The 21290-nt window shown below is 38.7% G+C and overlaps 1 protein-coding gene across 1 annotated transcript in view; it reads right to left on the reverse strand.

Annotated features, from left to right (window-relative positions):
• Positions 1-1152: 1152 nt before the first annotated feature.
• The window catches only part of ZNF451 (zinc finger protein 451), a 31936-nt gene continuing 11798 nt past the window's right edge, over positions 1153-21290 (reverse strand). The window contains exons 11-17 of the mRNA XM_017834816.1: positions 19274-20922; positions 18240-18374; positions 14177-14307; positions 12865-13051; positions 4355-4429; positions 2699-2743; positions 1153-2265 (exon numbers count right to left, since the gene is read on the reverse strand). Coding sequence (XP_017690305.1) covers positions 2213-2265; positions 2699-2743; positions 4355-4429; positions 12865-13051; positions 14177-14307; positions 18240-18374; positions 19274-20922 — 2275 coding nt within the window. The 3' untranslated portion in view covers positions 1153-2212. The remainder of the gene's footprint in view (positions 2266-2698; positions 2744-4354; positions 4430-12864; positions 13052-14176; positions 14308-18239; positions 18375-19273; positions 20923-21290) is intronic.

Consider the following 21290-nt stretch of genomic DNA (forward strand, 5'->3'; position numbering starts at 1 on the left):
AAAAATTTCATAGTTAAGAGAGAACTTCAAAGAGACCAAGGAAAATGAGACCAAATTTCAAGACGTTGCCAATTCTGAAGACTACTGTTACCGTAAAAAGAATACAGAAACTAGAACTTTATTAAGTTGTTTTATAAAAGCCAAAGCAGCAGTGGTTGGGATTTGCTATTTGGTTTGATAAGCAGATGACAAGGCCAATACAATGTGTTTAATAACTGCAGCTTCCAGTATAGAGAATGTGTGTGTACAGAAGGCTTTTTCCTTTTTTTTAAATGCAACCAATTAAGTCATGGCCCGTCAGGTATGAGCAAACTTTACATTTATGACAGAAAAAATTGTTACAAGAAATAAAGCACATAATCAAATTCTATGTTACATAGCAGACTCTGGAGAAAATTGTCTACCCAAGCTTTAAACATTGTTAAGTCAAACAAAGAACTTTCTCAAGCTGAAACATCTTTTCATGTGAAATGAATTTCCAGCTTTAGGGTCTACATGAAAAAAGAACTGCCCAAAAGCCTCTGTACCTTGGACTGAGATGCTTTTGAGGACGAAAATTGTTTTCTCTTTCATTCCACCCTTTACTAGAAGCACTTGGTGTGAAAAATTTTGGAACTGATTTAGCTTGAGTCAGTAGGTAAAGGGAACTCAAAATCTTCCAGAATAGGGCTTCCTCAGCAGCAGCAGTATGAACTACACACCTAGATTAGATCAGGATTACAATTAATCTGAGACTTGCAGCTGGAAAACAAGCAGCAGACACAAGTGGAAAACATTTAAGAGGTCCTGTTCACTCTGTAACACTTGGGTGTCAGAGTCAAATGTACTGTAAGTGTTCAAACAATTTTCTGTCATTTGAACAGTTTCTTCAAGTTGTATGATTGCTAACGAACACTGGGATACCTCACTAGATTCTTCATTAATTCTACTTGTTTCAGCGAAAGCAATTATATCAGAATCATGACTGGAAATAAACCAGTGCTAGTCTTCCAGCTTTTCCAACCATGATGACAAACAGCTGCAGTTATTCTGACTTTTTGGAATAGTGAGAAAAATCCAGCCTTCTCCACGTCTTACTCTACACAAAAGGTATTTGTTTGCATAATAAATATTTAGGGGTACAGCAGGTAGAATCAAACTCACAGGGGAATGAATACTAAAAGAAGAATTAAGCTGGCCTTTTATTACATTGAGATTTCTTACTGACTGACAACAATCATTAACTGAAGTATAACAGGCTAGTAAAGCTGGACAGTTTGCATAGGTATTTTTAAACAAAAAAGAGAAAGATGACAGATAATTTTAAACACAGAAATAATCTCACCTAAAATAAGGACAGTACAAAAATAATTAGCAGATTTACATTAATTTATCCAAGGCCACCTCTTCATGAACAGAAGGGAGCTAAGACCATAGTATATAAAAATAATACAGTTTAAATTCTCTCAAATCTATTCCAAACAGAAACTAGGAAGTTCCCTTCAAAAGTTGTTCCTGTTTCAGATCAAGGAGAGGAATTGAACTCGTCGAACTTGAAGCCATCAAATCCAACACTCTACCATGCTACTACTGAAAAAATAAAGCTCACAAACTAACTGTACAGCCTGTGGTCCTGATTCTAACATTTAACAAATTATGAGAGACAAAATTATGGTCTATGAACTGAGACTGGTCACAGGCATATGTTAGGCCATATGTTCAATATAAATCTGTGATCTAAGCTTCTCTTTATAACAAGATTAGCTAGGCAAATCTGAGATAACTTGAGTTTACTATTTTTATCTGTTGCAAAGATCACATGAAAAAGTAAATAAAGACAATGACATTTTGTGACAGAGAAATTAAATACAAGGATCAATTAAGAAAAAAAAAAAAAGAACCAGGAGCCCCAAAATACCTAGTAAGACCAGCCTACTAATTAGGCAACAACTTATACAGATAGATCGGAGAGGTTTAGTCATCACACCTATTAGAAACAAATATGCAAAGGCTTAAAAATTTATTTTTATCATACACGATATAGTGCAGTGAATATGAATAAACTCCGGCTGTTCATCAGTACAACAGAGAACATCAGATTATAAATCTAACTATTTTAGATACAGATGTGTTTTTAAAGTGGTATTTCTGAACCCTTGTAAATAGATGAACAAGCTTCCATTTCTGTAAGCAGTTCTGATGACATGGTGTTAGTATACTGAAGTATCTTCATTTACATTTCCTCAAGGCTCCTCTTGATAGCTTCTTGCAATTCTACATCTTGCTCTGTACAGATTAAAAAAAAAATATTATAATCTCAAACTGTAGTTGATAACTAGTCATAAACACAACTACCTTAATATTACTAAATAAAGCAACAAATTACTTCTGTGAGCAATGTCAGTAGACAGCAGAAAACCCCAGAGAAACAGATGAACATATTTTCCCTACTGCTGTATGCTATCTTTTCAACACTTCAAAATATAGAAAATACCTTTACAACTTTCCACTGTACTAACTAGGGACAGCCCAATGATTACTTTAGGAGCATGATGCAACCATGTATTTAGTGGTCAAAATAACAGCAAGATTAGAACCCATATGGTGTATGCACCAACAAAAATAAACAAAGCATTAAAACACACACACACACACAGAGAACAAGCAAAGAGGTTTTGGTCTTTTCATTCCCATTCCGTATCCATAGATATTCCCATACCTACATTCTGACTTGGCACCACTGTTGTCACTCTTGGTAGAAAGGCTAGGCAAGTAGAGAAAAAGTCACTATCAACAGTAAGAATAGTCTAGATCAGGGCTATACTGTAACATTTTTGAGGGGGGGGGGGAAGACTGTATTGTAACCATGTGACTTATTAACAACCTCTCAAACAACTTTCATGATACTCAAAAAAGAAACTTCGATTTTGCACTACATTTAGGTAGGTTTGGGCACTAATTGTTTGGTGTTAGTGGATTAAATATCTTAAGTTAGACAAGGCATGTATGCACTGGAAATATTAAAATCAATAGTATAGTTGGAAAAATTAAAGCAGCTTTCAGACACGCTGTCATTCTTGAATTATTCCTCTGCTTTAGGAGGACAAAAGCACATCCTATAAAAAAAAAAAAGGCCATCTGTTCTTATGACAAAAGAAATAGAATTCTAAAACTTTAATTATTGTTGGGCTGTTGTACATAAGGCTGAGATTTGGAACAGAGATTGTATCAATGAATGAATGCCCTCTCATGTCAGCAGAGCCATATTCATGCACCTGGACTTCCCTGTAAAATCCGGTACTACTAATAAAAGAGTTTCTGAAAGAAAAATATTACATAGTCACAGAAACAAAAAAAAAAAAATTGAAACCACAATAAAGCAGAAAACCATTCGCAGACAGCTGCTTGCATTAAAATATGTTGTCATTTAGCCAGTAAGACTGTGCAAAAATCCAGAATAAGGTCCAAACTGTGACTCATCTGAAGCCAGGCTGCTTCATAAGGTCAGATGCCTTCAGCATTGCAGCATCAGAAGTGGGACCTCCTGTATGCACCAAATGCCAATGCTATCCCTGTACTAGGGGGACGTGAGCACACCTTTCAGTGCTGGAGATGAATGTTGGACATTTAACAACAGTATTTAATAACAGTTGGTAAACTTGTAACTGAATTTTACCACTGAGCTTGTACAAATCTTTTTTTTTGTTTGTTTGGTTTTTTTGTTTGGTTTTGGGTTTTTTCATTTGTTTGTTTTTTGTTTTGTTTTTTTTAGTTCGTTTTATTTCCATCAGGTGGAAGGTCAGAATCAAGCCTTTAAGCAATAAATTATTTTCAAAGTGCACTGTGGTTTGTCACCAAAAATTCATGACTACACTGTATGCACATCACCAGTAAGCACAACAGCAAAAGGATGAAAACAGTTTCAAATAAGGTAAGATAGGATGTGAACAGATTTACTGCTGATTCAAACTTCTGCATAAATCTACAGCTCTTTTAGGAGACCAGAGTGCTTTATTGAGATATGATACCTAATTCTGAATTATTTATTCAGAAGTTCAACTATTTAGTCAGTAGTTCTACTCTGAGAAAACACAGCCATATTAAACTGGTACAAAGTGAACTCAGTCAAGTCTTGAATTGCACAATATTCTGTCGTACCCCAGTGAAATAGATTTTCAGTCTGCTGGCATACTTTTCAGGTTCAGAATTTTAATTTATAGCTCATCACAGTGTTCTTCACTACTCATGACTGCTCAGCGCATTTTAGACAGTATTGCTAAGAGGTCACCTTCTGTAAAACTGATTGTAAGCTTAGTTTCTCTGTCTTCCAAAATTAGTAGTGCTCCTGAACACAGAAAAGTAAAAATGAACAGACCTTCCTGGTTTTTTATTTCTTCGAAGCTCCTTTTCACTGTTAGTTTCATATCTTCATCCTCTTCGCTGTCTGAACCTTAAATGCACAAACAGAACATAAATTACACAGTTTCTAATAAAGACATTAACAACCTCTCTTGATTTCTCTTACTGTAACAACACTGAAGGTTAGATTTGAAGAGTACACCTGTTATGAACTAAAATACCAAGATAAAAATATACATTCTAGTATAGTTTAAGTAACTCAAGAGATAGAGTCATTTTTTCAGCTTCCTTCTTTCCCTTCTCCCCAAAATCTACAGGCAGACTGCTTCAATTTTATATTATTTTAAAGCAGTAACAAGAAATAATAGGTGTAGAAGTTACTGTGTCTACTGCACTTCGTTTTTTGTTTTTTTTTTAATATTCAGTTATTAAAAAATGTCATTACTTGCTTTCTACAAAATGTATCAAGGATTTAATTATGGGAAGAAGTACTATAAGCATGTCTCTGCCTACACATGACCGCAGCTGTATTTTGTTGTCCAAATACTGCATTTGAACAATGGTATGCTAAAACTCAACTGAGCAGTGCAATTCAGCAGATGTTGTTTCAAGTCTCATAGAAGCAGAAAGTTGATACACTTAATTTAATCTGCTAATTCATCACAATCCAGCTCAGCCAAAACTCCATCACATTTCCCTTTCTTAATAACACTCTTCACAAGGCTGGTTCCCAGCTCCAGAGTGACAGCTCTATTTTGAAGTGTCTAGGAGGGATTTGTGTACCTAAGGTGGTAGGGTTTGGTTTTTTGTTTTGTTTTGGTTGGTTGTTTTTTCCCATTGAACAGAGCCTCGGTAAAATACAGGTTAAAAAGTAAGCCAATGAGTCACATTATGTATTCATTCTCCTGCTACAGGCTATTGCTATTTTGGGAGATGGTCTCTCTAATGACGTCTTATTAGCAGTCAATCAGGTCTCCTACAGTCATACCAACAGAAGGACTTCTCTTAAAGTCATCACATTTATTAGTACATCAATGTACTTCTGATTACATTAACCAGCAATGAACATTCCAATATGGCCATCCAATGTACTGACTGTGTGACTTCCGGCATTTTAAATTACTCAACAGGTATTCAAAGTGTCAGGTACACTTTCCACAACTTGTTTTGAAACCCCTGACATATAACCTGTTTGAGCAGCAACCTTACTGACTTTCCCAATTCCAGGAATACAAACTCCAACAGCTGGCGTCAAACAGTGATCAGCAGCCTTGAAAGATGCCAGAAATAGATGGTCCTTCTCCAGTCACTTGCCAGACTAACTGTGAACCCCTTCTGGAGCTCCCTACTATTTCTGGGAAGAAGAAATACTATTTTTTACATCATTTTCCAAAGCAAACAAAGCAAAAGAAAGAAAAATCCATACAACTCCCCAAAAAGAGCAGTCGGTACAATTATTAATGAAAGGGAGGAAAAAGCACCACGTAAAAGGCTTTTCACAAGTGGCTTCTCCCTTATTAGCCATCCTTTTAATCTTCTAGTCTGGAAGACATCTCAGACTGCTCTGGCCAATTCTTTATCCACCAACAAGTCCAAACATCAAATCCACGTCTCTCCAATTTAGAGACAGGGATGTCATGTTGGGACTGTGTCAACGCCTTACAGAAGTCTAGGCAGATTACATCAGTCACCCTTCCCTTGTCAACCATTGCAGTTGCTCCATCATAAAAGGCCACCAGACTGGTCAAGCAATGTCACAGAATGGCAGAGGTCGGAAGGGACCTCCGGAGGTCATTTTGTCCAGCCTGCCTGCTCAAGCAGGATCATCTAGCTGGCTGCCCAGGACTACGTCCAGACAGTTTTTGAGTATTACCAGGAAGACAATGTAGTGGGGAGCTCCAAATTTGTTAGTTATGACCTTACTGAGTGAAAGGATCACCTCCCTCAACCTGCTGGCAAACATCTTCCTAATGCAGCCCAAGGTACTGAGGCACCACAGCACAATGCTGGCTCATGTCCACCAGGACTCCCAGGTTCTTTCCTGCAAAGCTGTTTCCCAGCTGGTTGACTCCTGGTCAACATATATTGATGCTTGGGGCTATTCCTCCCCAGGTGCAGAACTTTGCACTTCCCTTTGTTGAATTTCATGAGGTTCTTGTCAGACCACTTCTCCCTGTCAAGGTTCCTGTGGATAGCAGCACAATCCCCTGGTGTAGGAACTGCCACTCCCAATTTTTGTGTCATCAACAGACCTACTGTGGGGACACTCTGCCCCACCATCTACGTCATTAATGGACATTAAACAGGACCAGACCCAGTACTGACCCGTGGGGTACACAGGTGGTTCCTGGCCCCCATCTGAACTCACCATGTTCCAAGTCTGGCCATTCAGCCAGTTTTCAATCCATCTCAGTTTTCTCATCCAGCCCACACTTCATAAGCATATACTCCTGGCACTGCTGGCATCTTTTGATGAGGAGTGTTTAATTTTGAGGAATCAGACACATCCTGTCTCTCTTGTCAAAATGCTCAGCACATGCTACAGGCTCCCAACTCCTCTGGGGTCAGAGGAAAATCCGTTGCCCAGTTTCAGAGCCAAGAGATCTTAAGATAGACCCTCTTGGCTAGTACATTTTATTAGATAAACATAAGCTAACAACCTCTGACTATAACTGTTGTCTCAAAAGAAACTCTACTGGTCACTACTGTTCTCATATACCGGCATATTCCTGCTGCAAGAATGAGAAAACAGGAAGGCTAACTCTGGAGGAATATAAAGCTCAGAGATTAAAAAGATTAAGCCTATAGATGGAAGAAAATACAGCGATTTTTTGATATTTTATGAGTCTCTCATAGAAACCTATTCTGGGAAGAGGCTGGTAACATTCACAGAATGCAAGCGCCACCCACTGTCCTGCCATCAAAGCGCCACAGGCTGAATTTGGATTAGTTGCCCACATAGCTCAGGATAGTTTACCACTATATCTAATTCTCTTCTCTTGCAACCTCCCCAGCTACCACCATCCCTTTAGTAACTTCCATCAGGTTTACCAGTTCCTGTGTCTCACTAGGAATTTGATTTCCCTTCCCCAGCCTTCGTCCTGCTCCCTTGCCACACAACACACCTCCTCTGTCTATTCCATTGTGCAGTTTCACACCCTCACCTTCACTCTTCTCTCCTGCAATGCTCCTTCTCTTAGTCTTTTCAGTAATTCCCAATCTCACCTACCTCTTTTCCATCCCAATGTACTGTGACATTCACATCACACTTAACTCACTGTCTCTCCAACCGCTGACCCTCTTCCTTTTACAGCAGGTGTCTGGAGTTTTAGTGCTACTTTAAGGATATAATATGTTACCTCATTCAGGATTCTAGGAACTACTTAGCCAAAAACTTACAATCAATACCTCATCCTTACCTTGTTAGCAATGATGTTTGGTATGATCAACTATGTCGCCTTTAAAATACTGTTCCCTTGGCTTCTAGAATCCTTTCCTTTATTCCTTCTTTAGTATGTCCCTAGAGTATCCTCCCCACATACTCCTTCCTAGTACTTCTCTAATCTGCTTCTTCATGAAGGTAACATCATCAGTAAATGCAAATACAGCTACTCCCTGCTTCACTCCATGTATCTCCCTACAGATGCTCATTCATCCGTTCATTCAATTGTAGCACAACTAAAAATAAAGCTTTCAATCCTTCACTCTCCTCCAAATCCACTTCTTGGAAACTGTGGGCGATATCATGATGGTCACTAAGAGTTTCATTTAACCTTCATCTTAGACACCTCAAATTCACAAGATTAAACTAAACCTCGAGAATTTCTTTGTATTATCTGATTGGTGAAGTCTTCCCACTTCATCCACTTGGTTACAGTTATTGTTCAGACTCATTATCTTAGGTCTCAATATATTGCTTTCTCCCTAGGGCATATACATACATTCAAAGATGCACACAAGAAATGCCACTGACATACCAAAGGCAATAGTAACTTCCTGTTGTAGCTAAACACAAGGTTACAATTGAAGGGTGACTTTCTTATCATTCCCTACTGCAGTAGGCTGTGGCTGCTATAATAAAGGAATAGACTCTTACTACAGTAACTATAATTCATTCATGGTGCATCATGCTGCAGATGTTCATACCTTTCACATTCAGTTTCTTTGGGAAGTGGGGGCTAGAAGCTGTGACCTATCTTTAGTCATCTGCAGTTTGTTTTAACTGAACGTTTGGAAAAAGCACAGACTGGGGACAGATGTATTCATATTGGACCTCAGCACCCATGAAAATCTTGACCATGGAAAAGGCTAGCAACTACTCTCAATGTCTTCTATAAAATAATTCTTACATCCTCTTAAATTCTTTTGTAGGCTGTATATAAACCAAAAGAGTTTTGGGGTAGTGGGAGCTAGGAAGCTTAGCAACATTTATCAAAATGAACTGAAATCCTGCTCTTCCAAATATAACGAGTCACAGAAGCTGCATTTGGTAGTACTTAAACACTTCAGGCAATAGTAGCAGATTGAAGATGCAGGCTGACAACTCCACTTGAGCACAGTGGAAACATACTTTATGGGTCACTGAAAGAGGTGCAGTGGCTATTTGGCAGACAACACACTACATCACTACACTACTGCTTTTGACAGGCTTATGAGACAGACTGGCTCTTCAAAAGAAAGGATAAGAAATACTCCAGAAAATATGCTCCTCTTATTATTAAAAAGAGTCTGATTCACATAAGAGCTCAGTCACTAAAGGATCTCATTTGAATATGACTGTGAGAAACACAGTTAAGCTAAAGCCATCCACTTACACAAAAATATCTTGTCAACCAAGAAGTTGTGGCATTCCTGCCAGTGCCTAGATGGGTATGACAACCCCTAACCTACCATCAGCTTTGCCCTCAACACTGACCAGTGCTCATTAAAAGTATAAGCTGTAATTTCAAGACACATAATATCGTCAAGACTGACAATTGAATAATGGTGTTTTTCTGCGTGCTACAAATTTTTCGTTACAAATGGAGACATTGAAAACTCTTCCCTTCTGCACTCCCCAAACCACTTGATTAACATGCATTAAGCTCCCATCATGTCTTGTGTCTTCAGCATAAAAGCAAAAACCTTCCTCACTTATGAACTCAAGCGGCTTAGCAGCAGAAGAGAACAAATAAGATTATATCTCTTGCCTACTCTTTTCATGTCTCAAAGGAAATTCATGCATCTGCTACAACCAAGGGTCACCTAAAGTAACATATGGTTGATATCCTATTGCAACATATGCAGGAACTTTTATTTTTATTTATTTTAAAATGAATACACGTACCACAGTTCCCACAGCAATTCTGCTGATGTGGTAAAATGGTTCACAAGATGCACCTGTCAGATTGCCACATTCAAACACAACCCAGCTGCTCAGAAGCTAACGATAGCTCTGTGAAGGTGATTCAGGGAAACAGGTTTTTCATTTTGCAGCTCTTCCAATACCAACAATGGTCTCATATTTTTCAACATGATTCTCTGTCCTAAGCGTTTCTAACTTATTTCTCCCTCCAGAATAATAGCCATAGGCTTGAGAAAGTCACAAAGCAAGCAATTCTTGTTTACATTTCCTTACAGTCAGCTGCATTTCTGTAACAAGTTATACCAGCCTATGATACACTGCACAACTTTCCATCTCAACCCTCCAGCACTGGTGTTGCCACACTAAGACTTGGAAATGATGGCTGATGCTGCTGAGCCACACACTGTGTGTACTATGCAGTGGCTTTATCTTTTTAAAGACAAACTTTATAAACTCTTGGTAACAACATCACCCAATATGCAGCAACTATAGGGCTGTTACCAAAAGTGAATTTTCTAATGTTTTGTTTTAATACAGGAAGAGGAGACAAAGGCAGCTCTTGCTGTCTGGGTCCCCCCCTGCTGACATTGATTTATACTTGAAAAAGGGGACCAAGGATAGCTCAAGATATTTCTGTTCCTTACAGGTTTGCTAGGGAATCCCAACAGCCAAAGGAATCATGTGCCATTCCATCACTTCTCTGCTCAAAGATTATATTTTTTTTTAATAGTGACCACACAAATAACTTAAGTGGAATGCACAGTGATCAGCCAGCCAGCAAGTTAAGGTTTGTGGCCCCTGAGTAGTGCCAATCACCGTAACAGTAAATTAAATATTAACTTAGTAAAGGACATTGAAAGAATAGTTATATTAGGAGACTTCCAAAAGCAAGATCAATATAAAAAAAAAAAAATACTTGAGTATCATTTATACACAGAAAAGGGTTAGATCTAAGTCATCACCTCTGAGCCAGTATACACTGGTGAATAAAGCTATAACAGCAAAACTACCTAGGCAGGGAGCCAGAGTACCCTTATATAGCAAAACAGTCATTCCCCTATCCTCACTGTCTCATATCTTAAGTTGCACAACACACTGTACAAGAAATGAAGCCTGTACCAGCTAAATCAACTGCTTACAGCTCTCTTCCAACTCTTCCTCCCAAAAAATATACAAATATCACAAAGCAAAACCAGCCGTCCACATTAATTTACAGTTATACAGCTATAATTACATTAGAAGAGATCAATCTAGACATTTCAATATACTCTACAAAAAAAACATTTGTACTGGGAATGGAACAATGCATAGAAACATAGAATTGGAAAGGATGTTAAAGATCATCTAATTTTAAGTCCTCTGCAGGAACACCTTCCACTAGGCCAAGTTGCTCAAAGCCCCATTCAACCTGGCCTCGAACGCTTACAGGGATGGGGAATCCAGAGTTTCTTTGGAAAACCACCACTCGGTGCTTCACCACCCTCAGAGTAAAGATTTTCTTCCTAATACCTATTCTAAACATACACTCCTTCAGTTTAAAGCCATTCCCCTTTGTCTTATCACTCTATGACCTTGTAAAAAGTCCCTCCCCATCCTTCCTACAGGCTGCACTTAGGTCACCTGAAGCATTCCCTTCTCCAGGCTTAAGAAATCCAACTCTCAGCCTTTCCTCCTAGAAGAGATGCTCCAGCTCATGTTTGTGGCCTTCTCTGGACTCGCTCCAACAGGTCCATGTCCTTCCTGTGCTGGAGATCCCAGTACTGGATGCAGTGCTCCAGGTGGGATCTCAGGAGAGTGGAGCAGAAGAGCAGAATCCCCTCCATTGACCTGATGGCCATGCTTCTTGGGATGCAGCCCAGGATACAGTTGGCTTTCTGGGTTGTGAGCACACATTGCCAGCTCATGTCCAGCCTCTCATTAACCAGCACTGCCCCCCAAGTCCTTCTCAGCAGGGCTGATGTCGATCAGTTCATCCCCCAGCCTGTATTGATACCAGGGGAAGTGTAGCTTTATGGATAACCCCTCCCCCTTGAGAAAATGAACTGCACTAACAAAAGTGACAATTCTGTAATTAATTACGCCAAGGAATTTTACTGGTATGGCTGATTCTGGCTGGGAATCATATCTCCATTATCCAGCTGAAAAATCTAGATCAGCAAATGCTTGGGGTGGCCAGAAAAGTCTATAAGCACCTTTTCTGTATCAAAAGCACATAAATCAATTCCAGCTCACCACAAACAATTTTTTTCAGGAAACTATTATCCTATCTTTCTTTTTCCCTTTATTCAATCAATGCCAATTTCACCATTCACTCCACTTAATGTGATAGCTCTCACAAACCTGTATCAGGACTAGCAGTGTATTTTTTCAGAAAAAGGTTATGGCTAATTCAGAAACAGCTTTCTGTAATATGCCCACAATTTACAACCCCACAAAAATAAAACGAGAGCCAGGAAAAGCAATATAATGTCTACAGAGAAATGTCAGGTCTTCTAGGAAAATATCAAAATATTTTAAAATAGTGACAAGTATTAAAACTCAGCTCTGGTATCCTTTGCATGAAAATGAGCTGGCTCAGTCATCTTTGATTATCCCATATAAAACCAATGTGATTGTTTCAGTGTGTCATTAGGATCTGGCATTTTAGAGAACTTCAAAACATCCAGTGAATTTTTTTTTTCCAAATGAATGTGTGAGTCATGTGCCAGTGAAGACAATTGTCAAATAACAGGAAGTAGCCAGGAGGACAATCAGAGTTAAAATAGGCAGAAATATTTTGAGAAATAACGATGCTCTAGCAGGGTCACATTTGTTTCGGACCCAGAACAAATCAAGCTAAGCAGATTTGAGTACAAATTGACAAATGCGCACACAAGAGTACTCTAAAGAGCTTCTCTTTAATTAGAAAGGAGTGTTCTGACTCAAACAACAGTTTGTCTCTCGCTATAATAAAGAATATAGGAATGATAGAGTTTGTTATGTTGAATAAAAATGCTTAATTAAGTCTAGTTTCAAAACTTGCTCCAAGCAAAATGGTTTTCTGATCTGTATTTCCTTGAAATTCCAGTACAATGCAAGAAGCATCAAGCAACAGCTTGTGTTACCAGCATAAGGATTCAAGTCTTTTATTGGAAAGAACTATCAGTTTACTGGAAGAATTGTGTTTAATATTTACTTTCTACCTTTTGTGGTATCTGAAATGCTGTTTAGCAAGGCACACATCATGTCTCCTTCAATGTGGTGAGGATTTAGGATGCAAGCTGACCGCTGGGTCATCTTAAATTGGTTTTCCAGTTCCAGGAAGCTTTTGTCTCCAGAAAGTACAGTGAAAGGAATTTGCTTGGGCAGGTGCTCATCCAGACGACCAGCCTGTAGGGAAACAAATGTTGAACTGAGATCATGTTTTTCTCTTGTGGCATTTGGTTAGCTTTGTGCAAGATAGGTCTTCAGTGCTTTCTACAGCAATTTACTCCTGCTTGTATGATCCAAGCCACGTTATACCACTGTGAAAGGTACCGTTTCAACAGTTTGATCCTGCATTTCTTCTCTACATACAATAATAGATACAGGTAATGGTTACCAGAACAGTACAGAGTATGGAACAAATTCCTAAAAAGCAGCATTTTAGAACAATCTCCACATAAAATTAGTCATCTGTGCAGAGCATTTTAAGAATCATATAGAAAGTGTAATGTAACAAAATCACTGTTGCAAAATGTGCTTATATAATTATATATTAATAGTTTTATCTAACTGATAAAGCATTACATGGCATCAAGCTGCACCAGGGGAGGTTTAGGTTAGATATTATGAAATTTTTTGCACTGAGACGGTTGTCGAGCATTTTAACAGGCTGCCCAAGGAAGTGGTGGAGTCACCATCCCTGGAAGTGATCAAAAATTTTGTGGGTATGGCACTTATGTTTAATGGTGAACACGGTGGTAGTCTGGGTTCATGGTTGGACTTGATATTAAAGGTCTTTTCCAGCTTTAATGATTCTATGATTCTGCATAAAGAACTTAAGTGCCCATGGTATCCCAGGTTCCTGTCTTGCACCTGCACATCCCCAATCCTGCCAAAGTCCAAGGTCTACTGAACAGAGGCACTGCTTGTCAGCTCAACAGAGTCTGTGAAACTGGCACTCATTCAACTCCACTGTAAAGATGGCCCAACATTTGGGTTACTTGAAGAGAGAGGCAGGAGTTAAAGAGAAACCGTAATTGCAGGGTTTTTTTATTCTGCATAAGCAGCTCTCCTTCTTCTCCACAGCAGACTGATGTCCTATTTGGGCTAACTTTTAAATCACTTCTCAATTGTCTGCCTCCACTCAATCCAGTGACAGGTTTATCATTCTGTATAGTGGACACGTAAGTATCATGAAAAGAACCTAAGAATCTCACCTGCAATTAGTATTTAACATCAATAGCTGATATCACCTGCCACTCTCCTCTGGGTACAGAGACATAGCAATAAAGACAGTATGCCCTAACTTACATGAACACAGAGAGCAAAGTCTGCTGCTTCTCTTCTGGTACCGCAACGTGGATGAAGAAAGAAACATCCAATCCTCTTAAGATAATTGTAAATTTTGCACTGCACTGGAGGTTTCCAGTTGCTGTATCCTCCTAAACAGTGAAGAGGAATAAAATTAATAATAAAAAAACCCAAACATGAAAAACAAACAAACCATGGGTTTGGGTAAACACATCCCTATAAATTAAGAGTGTAAGAAGGCAAAAGCAAAGATAAATCTGTCTTTAAAGGCAGAATTTATTTTGACCAATGTGAAAGCTAAAAAAACCATATAACCAAAATCCCCCCAACCCCCTTGTTCTTTAGTTAGAAAGCCAAAAAAAAAAAAGTAGCTAGCCTGATACTACCCATTCAATTTTGTATGATTTTTTTGTTTTAATTCTGAAAAACTTATCTTATAGATATCATTTGCTTTTAGACTCAGGGATGTGGATTTTTTTCCAGTTTGAAGTACAGTTATGGTTAATGTGCAGAAGCAGAGGAACTCCGGGACCATAGTACAAGTAACAGAACTACTTCTCTTAGGGAAACCTGTACTGCAGGAGTTATAGATATATGCTATATATATATATATATGTACATACGCTATGCCTGACACATCAGAACTCTTTAAAAAGAAGGTCCAAGAACTGGAACAACAGCTGAAACAAATGCTAGAGTCCTAATAAACCCTTGGATGCAGTCAAGGATATGCAAAATGAAGCTACAACTGGGAAAAAAAGTGCAGAAATTTTCTCAACAGTATCCTAAAACATGTAGTTACTGGCTAAGAAAATATTTGGATAATAAAGACGAGCTGAGTAATGTGTCTGCTACAGACAAAACCAATACCAGGTTGAAACAAGTTGCAAGGGAAAGGAAAGAAGCAGGAAGTCTTTCAAGCAGAGAGGAAAAACCAGAGGAGCTTGCAGTTACTATGATACCATAAAAAGGCAAACAAATGAAAGGACAATTTGAAGAGAGCAACTAAAAAATTCATAATATTCCCAGTTGCTAAGAAATAATGGCTCTGCAAAGGGGAGGAAAAAGTGTTGCTTTATCTGCCAGCTGATAGAGTGGCTGGATGTAAGAAAGGATTTTGAATGAAAAATGAAAGCAGTCATTGATGGCACTTCACATGAGGACATGGGAAACTAAGGCTCAAGTACACAGGCTGCAGAGGATGGTGTATGTCAACATGGCCACTCCCAGTCCAGCAAACAAAAGCATTCCTCAGTAGATTTCTCCTGGGTTTTTTTCACCCTTTCCAGCCTAATGGCAAGAAGGTGGTATAAAAAATGATCTCAAAGATAAAGATTTATTAAGAGTCCACAGAGAAATGATTTAGTGGTATCTATCTATGAGAAAAAAATGCTACTTGCAACTTGTTCTAATCTATTGTGACAGTCTCAGTCACTGCTACTTGGGAAAGACTTGTAATCACCAAACCTAGGGTTTGGCTGCATAAATGCACAACATAAGCATTTGACCAGGACAACTGAAACCAATGACAGAACTGTATTTAGTCTCTTTATTTGTTAGCTGACAAATGGATGAAGACAACTGAGTATCTGAAGACAGAAACCATGCAAAGAACTCAAAGCAAAGCTAAGGGTATACTAGCAACAGGAATAACAGAAATTATGTAGATTTATCATATAAAAATAATAATTAAAAAATTCAGAAATGTTGTTTGGGAAATGCAGGAAAAAAATAGAAGAGACAAGGACGTTGCTATATTTTCATAGGCTAAACAAACAAGACTAGCATGCCTCAAGTAACTGAGTAAACCATTATTATTATGAGAGGGTATCTACAACAATAAATCCAGATGTGCCTGGGAGACTTAGTGCTCCCAGGCTCCAAAACAATATAATTGTCACTAATAAACTGCTAAATTCTTCTCTAATATGAATATGGCCCTTTTTAATCACAAGTAACTCTTTAGCATGTTTTTTCAGTTCAGGTGCATCAGGGGCCATTCCCAGGAGGCAGTGTGCATGCAGCGAACCTGTCCGAAAGTAAGACATTGAGACATTGGTGCTAATGTGGGCTGTGCTGTGCCATCAGGCACCTGTGTTTGGAACATCTCTGGGCACAGAGTCTTAACTAGCACAAAGGTACCTTTCAGTAAGAGTATCATTAATACTAGAAGTTCCTGACAACAGACTAGTAACACTAAAGATTGTACTATGATTACTTCTCCTTAAGTCAGAGAAGAGAAATTTCTGACAACAATACAGCTCAGACATCCCTGGGTTCAAACAATTTTTTCTTACTGAATCAAAACAGCATTTTAACCTTGGAAAATAGTAAGAGCACAGAACTCATAACAACGAGCTTAAGTCAATTAAAAACTAACTAGTTTCAAGTAAATTAGACAGAATAACAAAGTATGACTGAAAGCCAATGTCTGAATTCACATGGGGAAAGTTTCACATAACTGTGAAAAATTTTTCTTAACTAAGTAATTTTTTATAATAGATCATCTTTTAAGCTCATTCCAACCCCTTAGCATTCTATGATTCCATGATATAAATCCTCAAAATCACAATTTTATGTGGCTTGCATGTGCACAAGAATGCTGTCACAGAAAGGTCAAGGGCTAGGCAATGGTAATACAGGTAGTGATACAGAAGTAATGCCTGAGCAGAACACAAAACTCAGGAGCATAACCTGCTTTAATAGGGAAGACCAGAGGATCCGTTCCCAGAACTCCGAACAACCAGATATTAAGGCTACAGGTCCAGGAGTAAGATGACTGTTTGAACAACTAACACTTTACATTAACAGCCATACTTGCTCTGCCTTCATCAGCTAACTGGAAAACCTGTTTCTAAGAGGGAAAAAAGACTGATCTAGGCATCAACAGGCCTTTCTGTCCAACCTGAGCAGCATGACAACTCTCAGTTTTCAGGATGTTCTCGATTATCTTTTAAAGGAAGAGATACTCAAAAACACTAAGCAAAGAAGTGCAATGCAATGGTGTTTACCAAGTATAAAACATACTCGACAATTCCTACAAGTCTGTTAGGATGATACCTGTGTTTCAGGCAAAAAATATTTTGAAAACATCCCTTATCTAGACTTTACTGAAGAATTCAAGGTACTACAGGCAAAATAACTATAAAGGCAGATACAGAGAAAAACAGTAGAAAAACCATGAGGTGGCCAAGAAGTTGGTTCAAAACCAGTCAGGTAAGCAAAAGTATCAAGGTAAAGGAATGCTATTGGCAGACTCTGCAAAATGATACGATCATTTTCCCTTTCAACCCAAACCATTCTATGATTCTGTGAAACTCATGACAATGTGAGTTCCATCAATTGCCCTGTACTAAACTAAATTTAATAAGACTAAGAATGCAAAATCATGCCTTCTAGAAGTCATCATGGCCAGTCTTCGTGAACAAAGATTTGGGAAAGGTCATTACCCTTCCAGCCTGCACAGTGCATTTTTTAGGTGAGACACAGAGTGCGCTGAACTGAGCCCACCCTTTAATCCTAAGGTTCATCTGCCGGGGCCAAGCGAGCTTGGAGCAGCGAGGTCCTCAGGACGTAGGTTTGTTTAGAGTGACCTTCTCTTAGATGGATGGCCTTACAGAGCTGACGAGCTCCATCTGCCCGGAGGAGTTCCCTGACCGGGAATTGAACCCGGGCCGCAGCGGTGAGAGTGCTGCATCCTAACCACTAGATCACCAAAAGGGCAGCAGCATTATAAGTAGGACCTGGGAGTTAAAGTAATCTCTGAGTATTATGGCTGTCCTGATAATTATGAAAACCTAATATGATACAGTTTAAGGAAGTTATTAGGGAAGCCAGAATTCTGGAACAATATTCTACACAGAATAGTAAGAGCAGTGGAGGTTAAGGCTGAGTTTAAGAAGTTCAAGAACATTTCTGTTACATGGTGCCTGGGCCACTGCAACTTAAGAAGCCTTAGTGGCTGCTTGCTCCTGTTAATTTTCTCAGATTCAAGGAATCTCTGCTCAAGTAAATGTGTAGACTTGTTAATCTTATCTTCCAATTTCCTTCAAACATTTTTTACCTTGAAAGCCCCAGATAAATGTCCCTTGGTTCAGGTTAGCTGGCAGCTGTGTGAAAAAGCTTCCCCAGTTGTCCAGATCCACCAACACAATGTGAGTCATGGTACTCAGGTAGTCAAGATCAGGAAGCTCACCATCTATCAACGGGATAAAAAAACACATTTAAAATTCACCTGACTTTCTGGTCAATCAACACACATCAACTTGAGACACACTTCTGACAATTCACATATTCAACTGTTACGTAAGCAAAGTTACAAAACATGGTCCTATTTGGCAACTGCATAGATTTTAAAATCAACTGAATTAGCATTTAATCATGCACAAATCAGACATAAAAGTAGCATCTGCCTATATGATGCTGTAGAGCTGGATAGTTTTGTGGTAAGCACAGAAAGCTTGTTGTCCTGCACCAAGACATTTTAATAGTGCATTTAATATTCATCTGTGCACCCCCAACTATGGCAAGTCTCTGTGACATTCCATTGCTTACATGCATGTAAAACATTTAGGTTTGTACTTTTTGCTGTAAATGTAACATAAAGGTCAACCTCTTAAAAGTATTATGACACCACTAGTAATTAAGAAACACTTTCAACTTCTGAACACAAGGTACACCTTCAGCATACTTGATGTCATTCTTAAAAGTGATCATGAACTTAAAAAAAAAATTGCACGTTCAAGGAAAAAAAAAACACACTACATACTCAGAATATAAATTGTCAGCAGATAGTGCTATTTGGCAAGCTAAGAAAACTGAGGAGATGGTGATATAATAGGACTGCCCACACAGAAAGCACTACCAGGATCATAAATATTTATACAAGTTTCTCTTGAACATGTCTTATAGATCACTTTTAGATTTCTACACATTGGATCTCAAGCTGAGGTCCTTGATTGTCCTCTTCCTTTTAACACCAAATTACGCTCCAAACTAGTTAGAAAACTAAATGTTTCAGTCTCAGGACTGACACTGAAACAGAGTGCGTTAAAGACAATAATATTTTTCTAATGTTGAAAGTAGTTTTCTACATACTTTCACTAAGTTCTTCAGCGTGTGCCGAGTCCTCATTATTTTCTTTCCTTTGCTCTATTGGTCTCTGCAGAGGAGACAACTGTGGTCTGTCCTGAGTTTTCGATGGAGATGCTTGAAATTGTAGCCTGTGAGGTTTTCTGACCTGACAAGCCCCACTTGCTGTGAACTTGAATACTGTGTTTTCTGATTCTGATGCAAGACTTGATATATCAGGTTTCTGCAAGAAGCAGTGTTTCATGTGATAGTGTTGATGTGCACTGGGAAGATCATTAAAGTTTTTGTTGCATGCAGCACATCTAACAACATACATCTCTCCCTTAGGTTTCAGTGACGTGTGACTCTTGAGATGATTCTTCAAATCAGCAATATTCTGTGCCGTTGCAGAACACAAGCAGCATCGAAACCATAAGTTTCCTTTTTCCAGCATGGCTTTCTGACACTTCTCATAATCGTTTTTCCTGTTTATTTTGGAGACATAAGTTGTCCGGCAACCACAGGTTAAAAGGTCTCCTTGTTCGACTGGGAGGAAGTCCTCCTCTTTTTTTATTGATACTTCCATCTGCTCAGGCACAAATGTATAGTCCGTGCTATGAATCTCCGTATAATGGATTAGAAATTCTTCTTCTGTGTCAAAGAAGAGATGACCACAAAGGCCACAGAAATATTTAGTCTGTGTCTCCTGATTATGATGCTCTTGGAAGTGCCGCTCCAGCGTTCCTACTTTCCGAAAGTGATTTCTGCATAAGCCACACGAGTACCTGTGAAATGCATGGCTTTCTAAGGACATGCAATGTTGTTTAACGCTCTCTTCAGACTCAAACATCTCCTCACAAATGCGGCACTGCCATTTTCCCACGATAGGACTTCTTTCAGGGGAGACTTCCATAGGGCTAGAAATGCAGTCTTTATCTTCACCTGCAGAAATGCATGTTGTGTCAGAAGCACATGGCATAGGTTCATCTTCTACATCTTGCTCATAATAGTAACTATGTCCACCATGAAATTCAGTTACATGTCCCATAATATCCTCTTCTCTAAGATCTGCAGAACACGCTCTGCACCAGAGAAGAAAATTAGTCAAGTGTGCTCCTCCATGAAATCGACTCATATGGAGGCGGATAATGCTTGAATTTTCAGCAAGCTTTCCACACACAGCACACTTGTGACAGATCCTATTTGCTGATAAAATGTGATTTTCTACTAACTCTTCTGTAAAAAACTTTTGAAGGCATTCACAAAACCAGGCTTTTACTTTGCAAGCACTACCTTGACTTTGGTTTGCTACATTATCTTCATTGTTATCTTTTAAATCACTCTTCCTTTTTGAAGGTGTAGACCCCATTTTACTGGGAGACTCATTTGAAGTCAAATGTCTTTTAAGCAGAGGTCTTGACCGATCCACAATATGGCACAAATAAGATTGATTTTTCTGTTTTCCATTGATATGACAGAACATCAGGATGGACTCTTCCATTGTAGTAAAAACTCTAATGTTATGTTGAGTGGTTTGTTTATGTTGGGTTATCTGATTCTTATTAGCAAACAGTTCATCACAGTTCTCACAGTAACCTTTTGTTTTAAGTATCTCTGCAACTTGGGAGATGCTTTTCTTCGACAGTGCCACAGGCCCAGAATTATGACAACGCATTCTAGAGCGGATTAAAAAACATAAAGAAGTTACATCATAACTTGAAACATTTTTAAACTTTCAGATGTACTTGGAAATATTACCTGGTAGCTACAGCAACCAGTGCATAGAAATAGTGTCCTCTGTATACTTTAACCCTCCTACTAGCTTGCTAACGAAACCATGCAATGTGTATCTGGTCTCTGCACTTCAAAGAGAATTAGGTGCTAATTTCCAAAGCCAGCATTAAGACTGATGGTTATGTTGTTGACTCCGTACATTTTCAAAATCAAACAGTGTCAACTTACAAACAGCAGAACAGACACCAAGTTCTGATGTTCTGTTACAGAAAATACAAAAAGGATCCTGACATTGATCAGCATTCTGCAG

This window comes from Lepidothrix coronata, unplaced genomic scaffold, assembly GCF_001604755.1.
Source record: "Lepidothrix coronata isolate B3197 unplaced genomic scaffold, Lepidothrix_coronata-1.0 Scaffold241, whole genome shotgun sequence".
Lineage (NCBI taxonomy): Eukaryota > Metazoa > Chordata > Aves > Passeriformes > Pipridae > Lepidothrix > Lepidothrix coronata.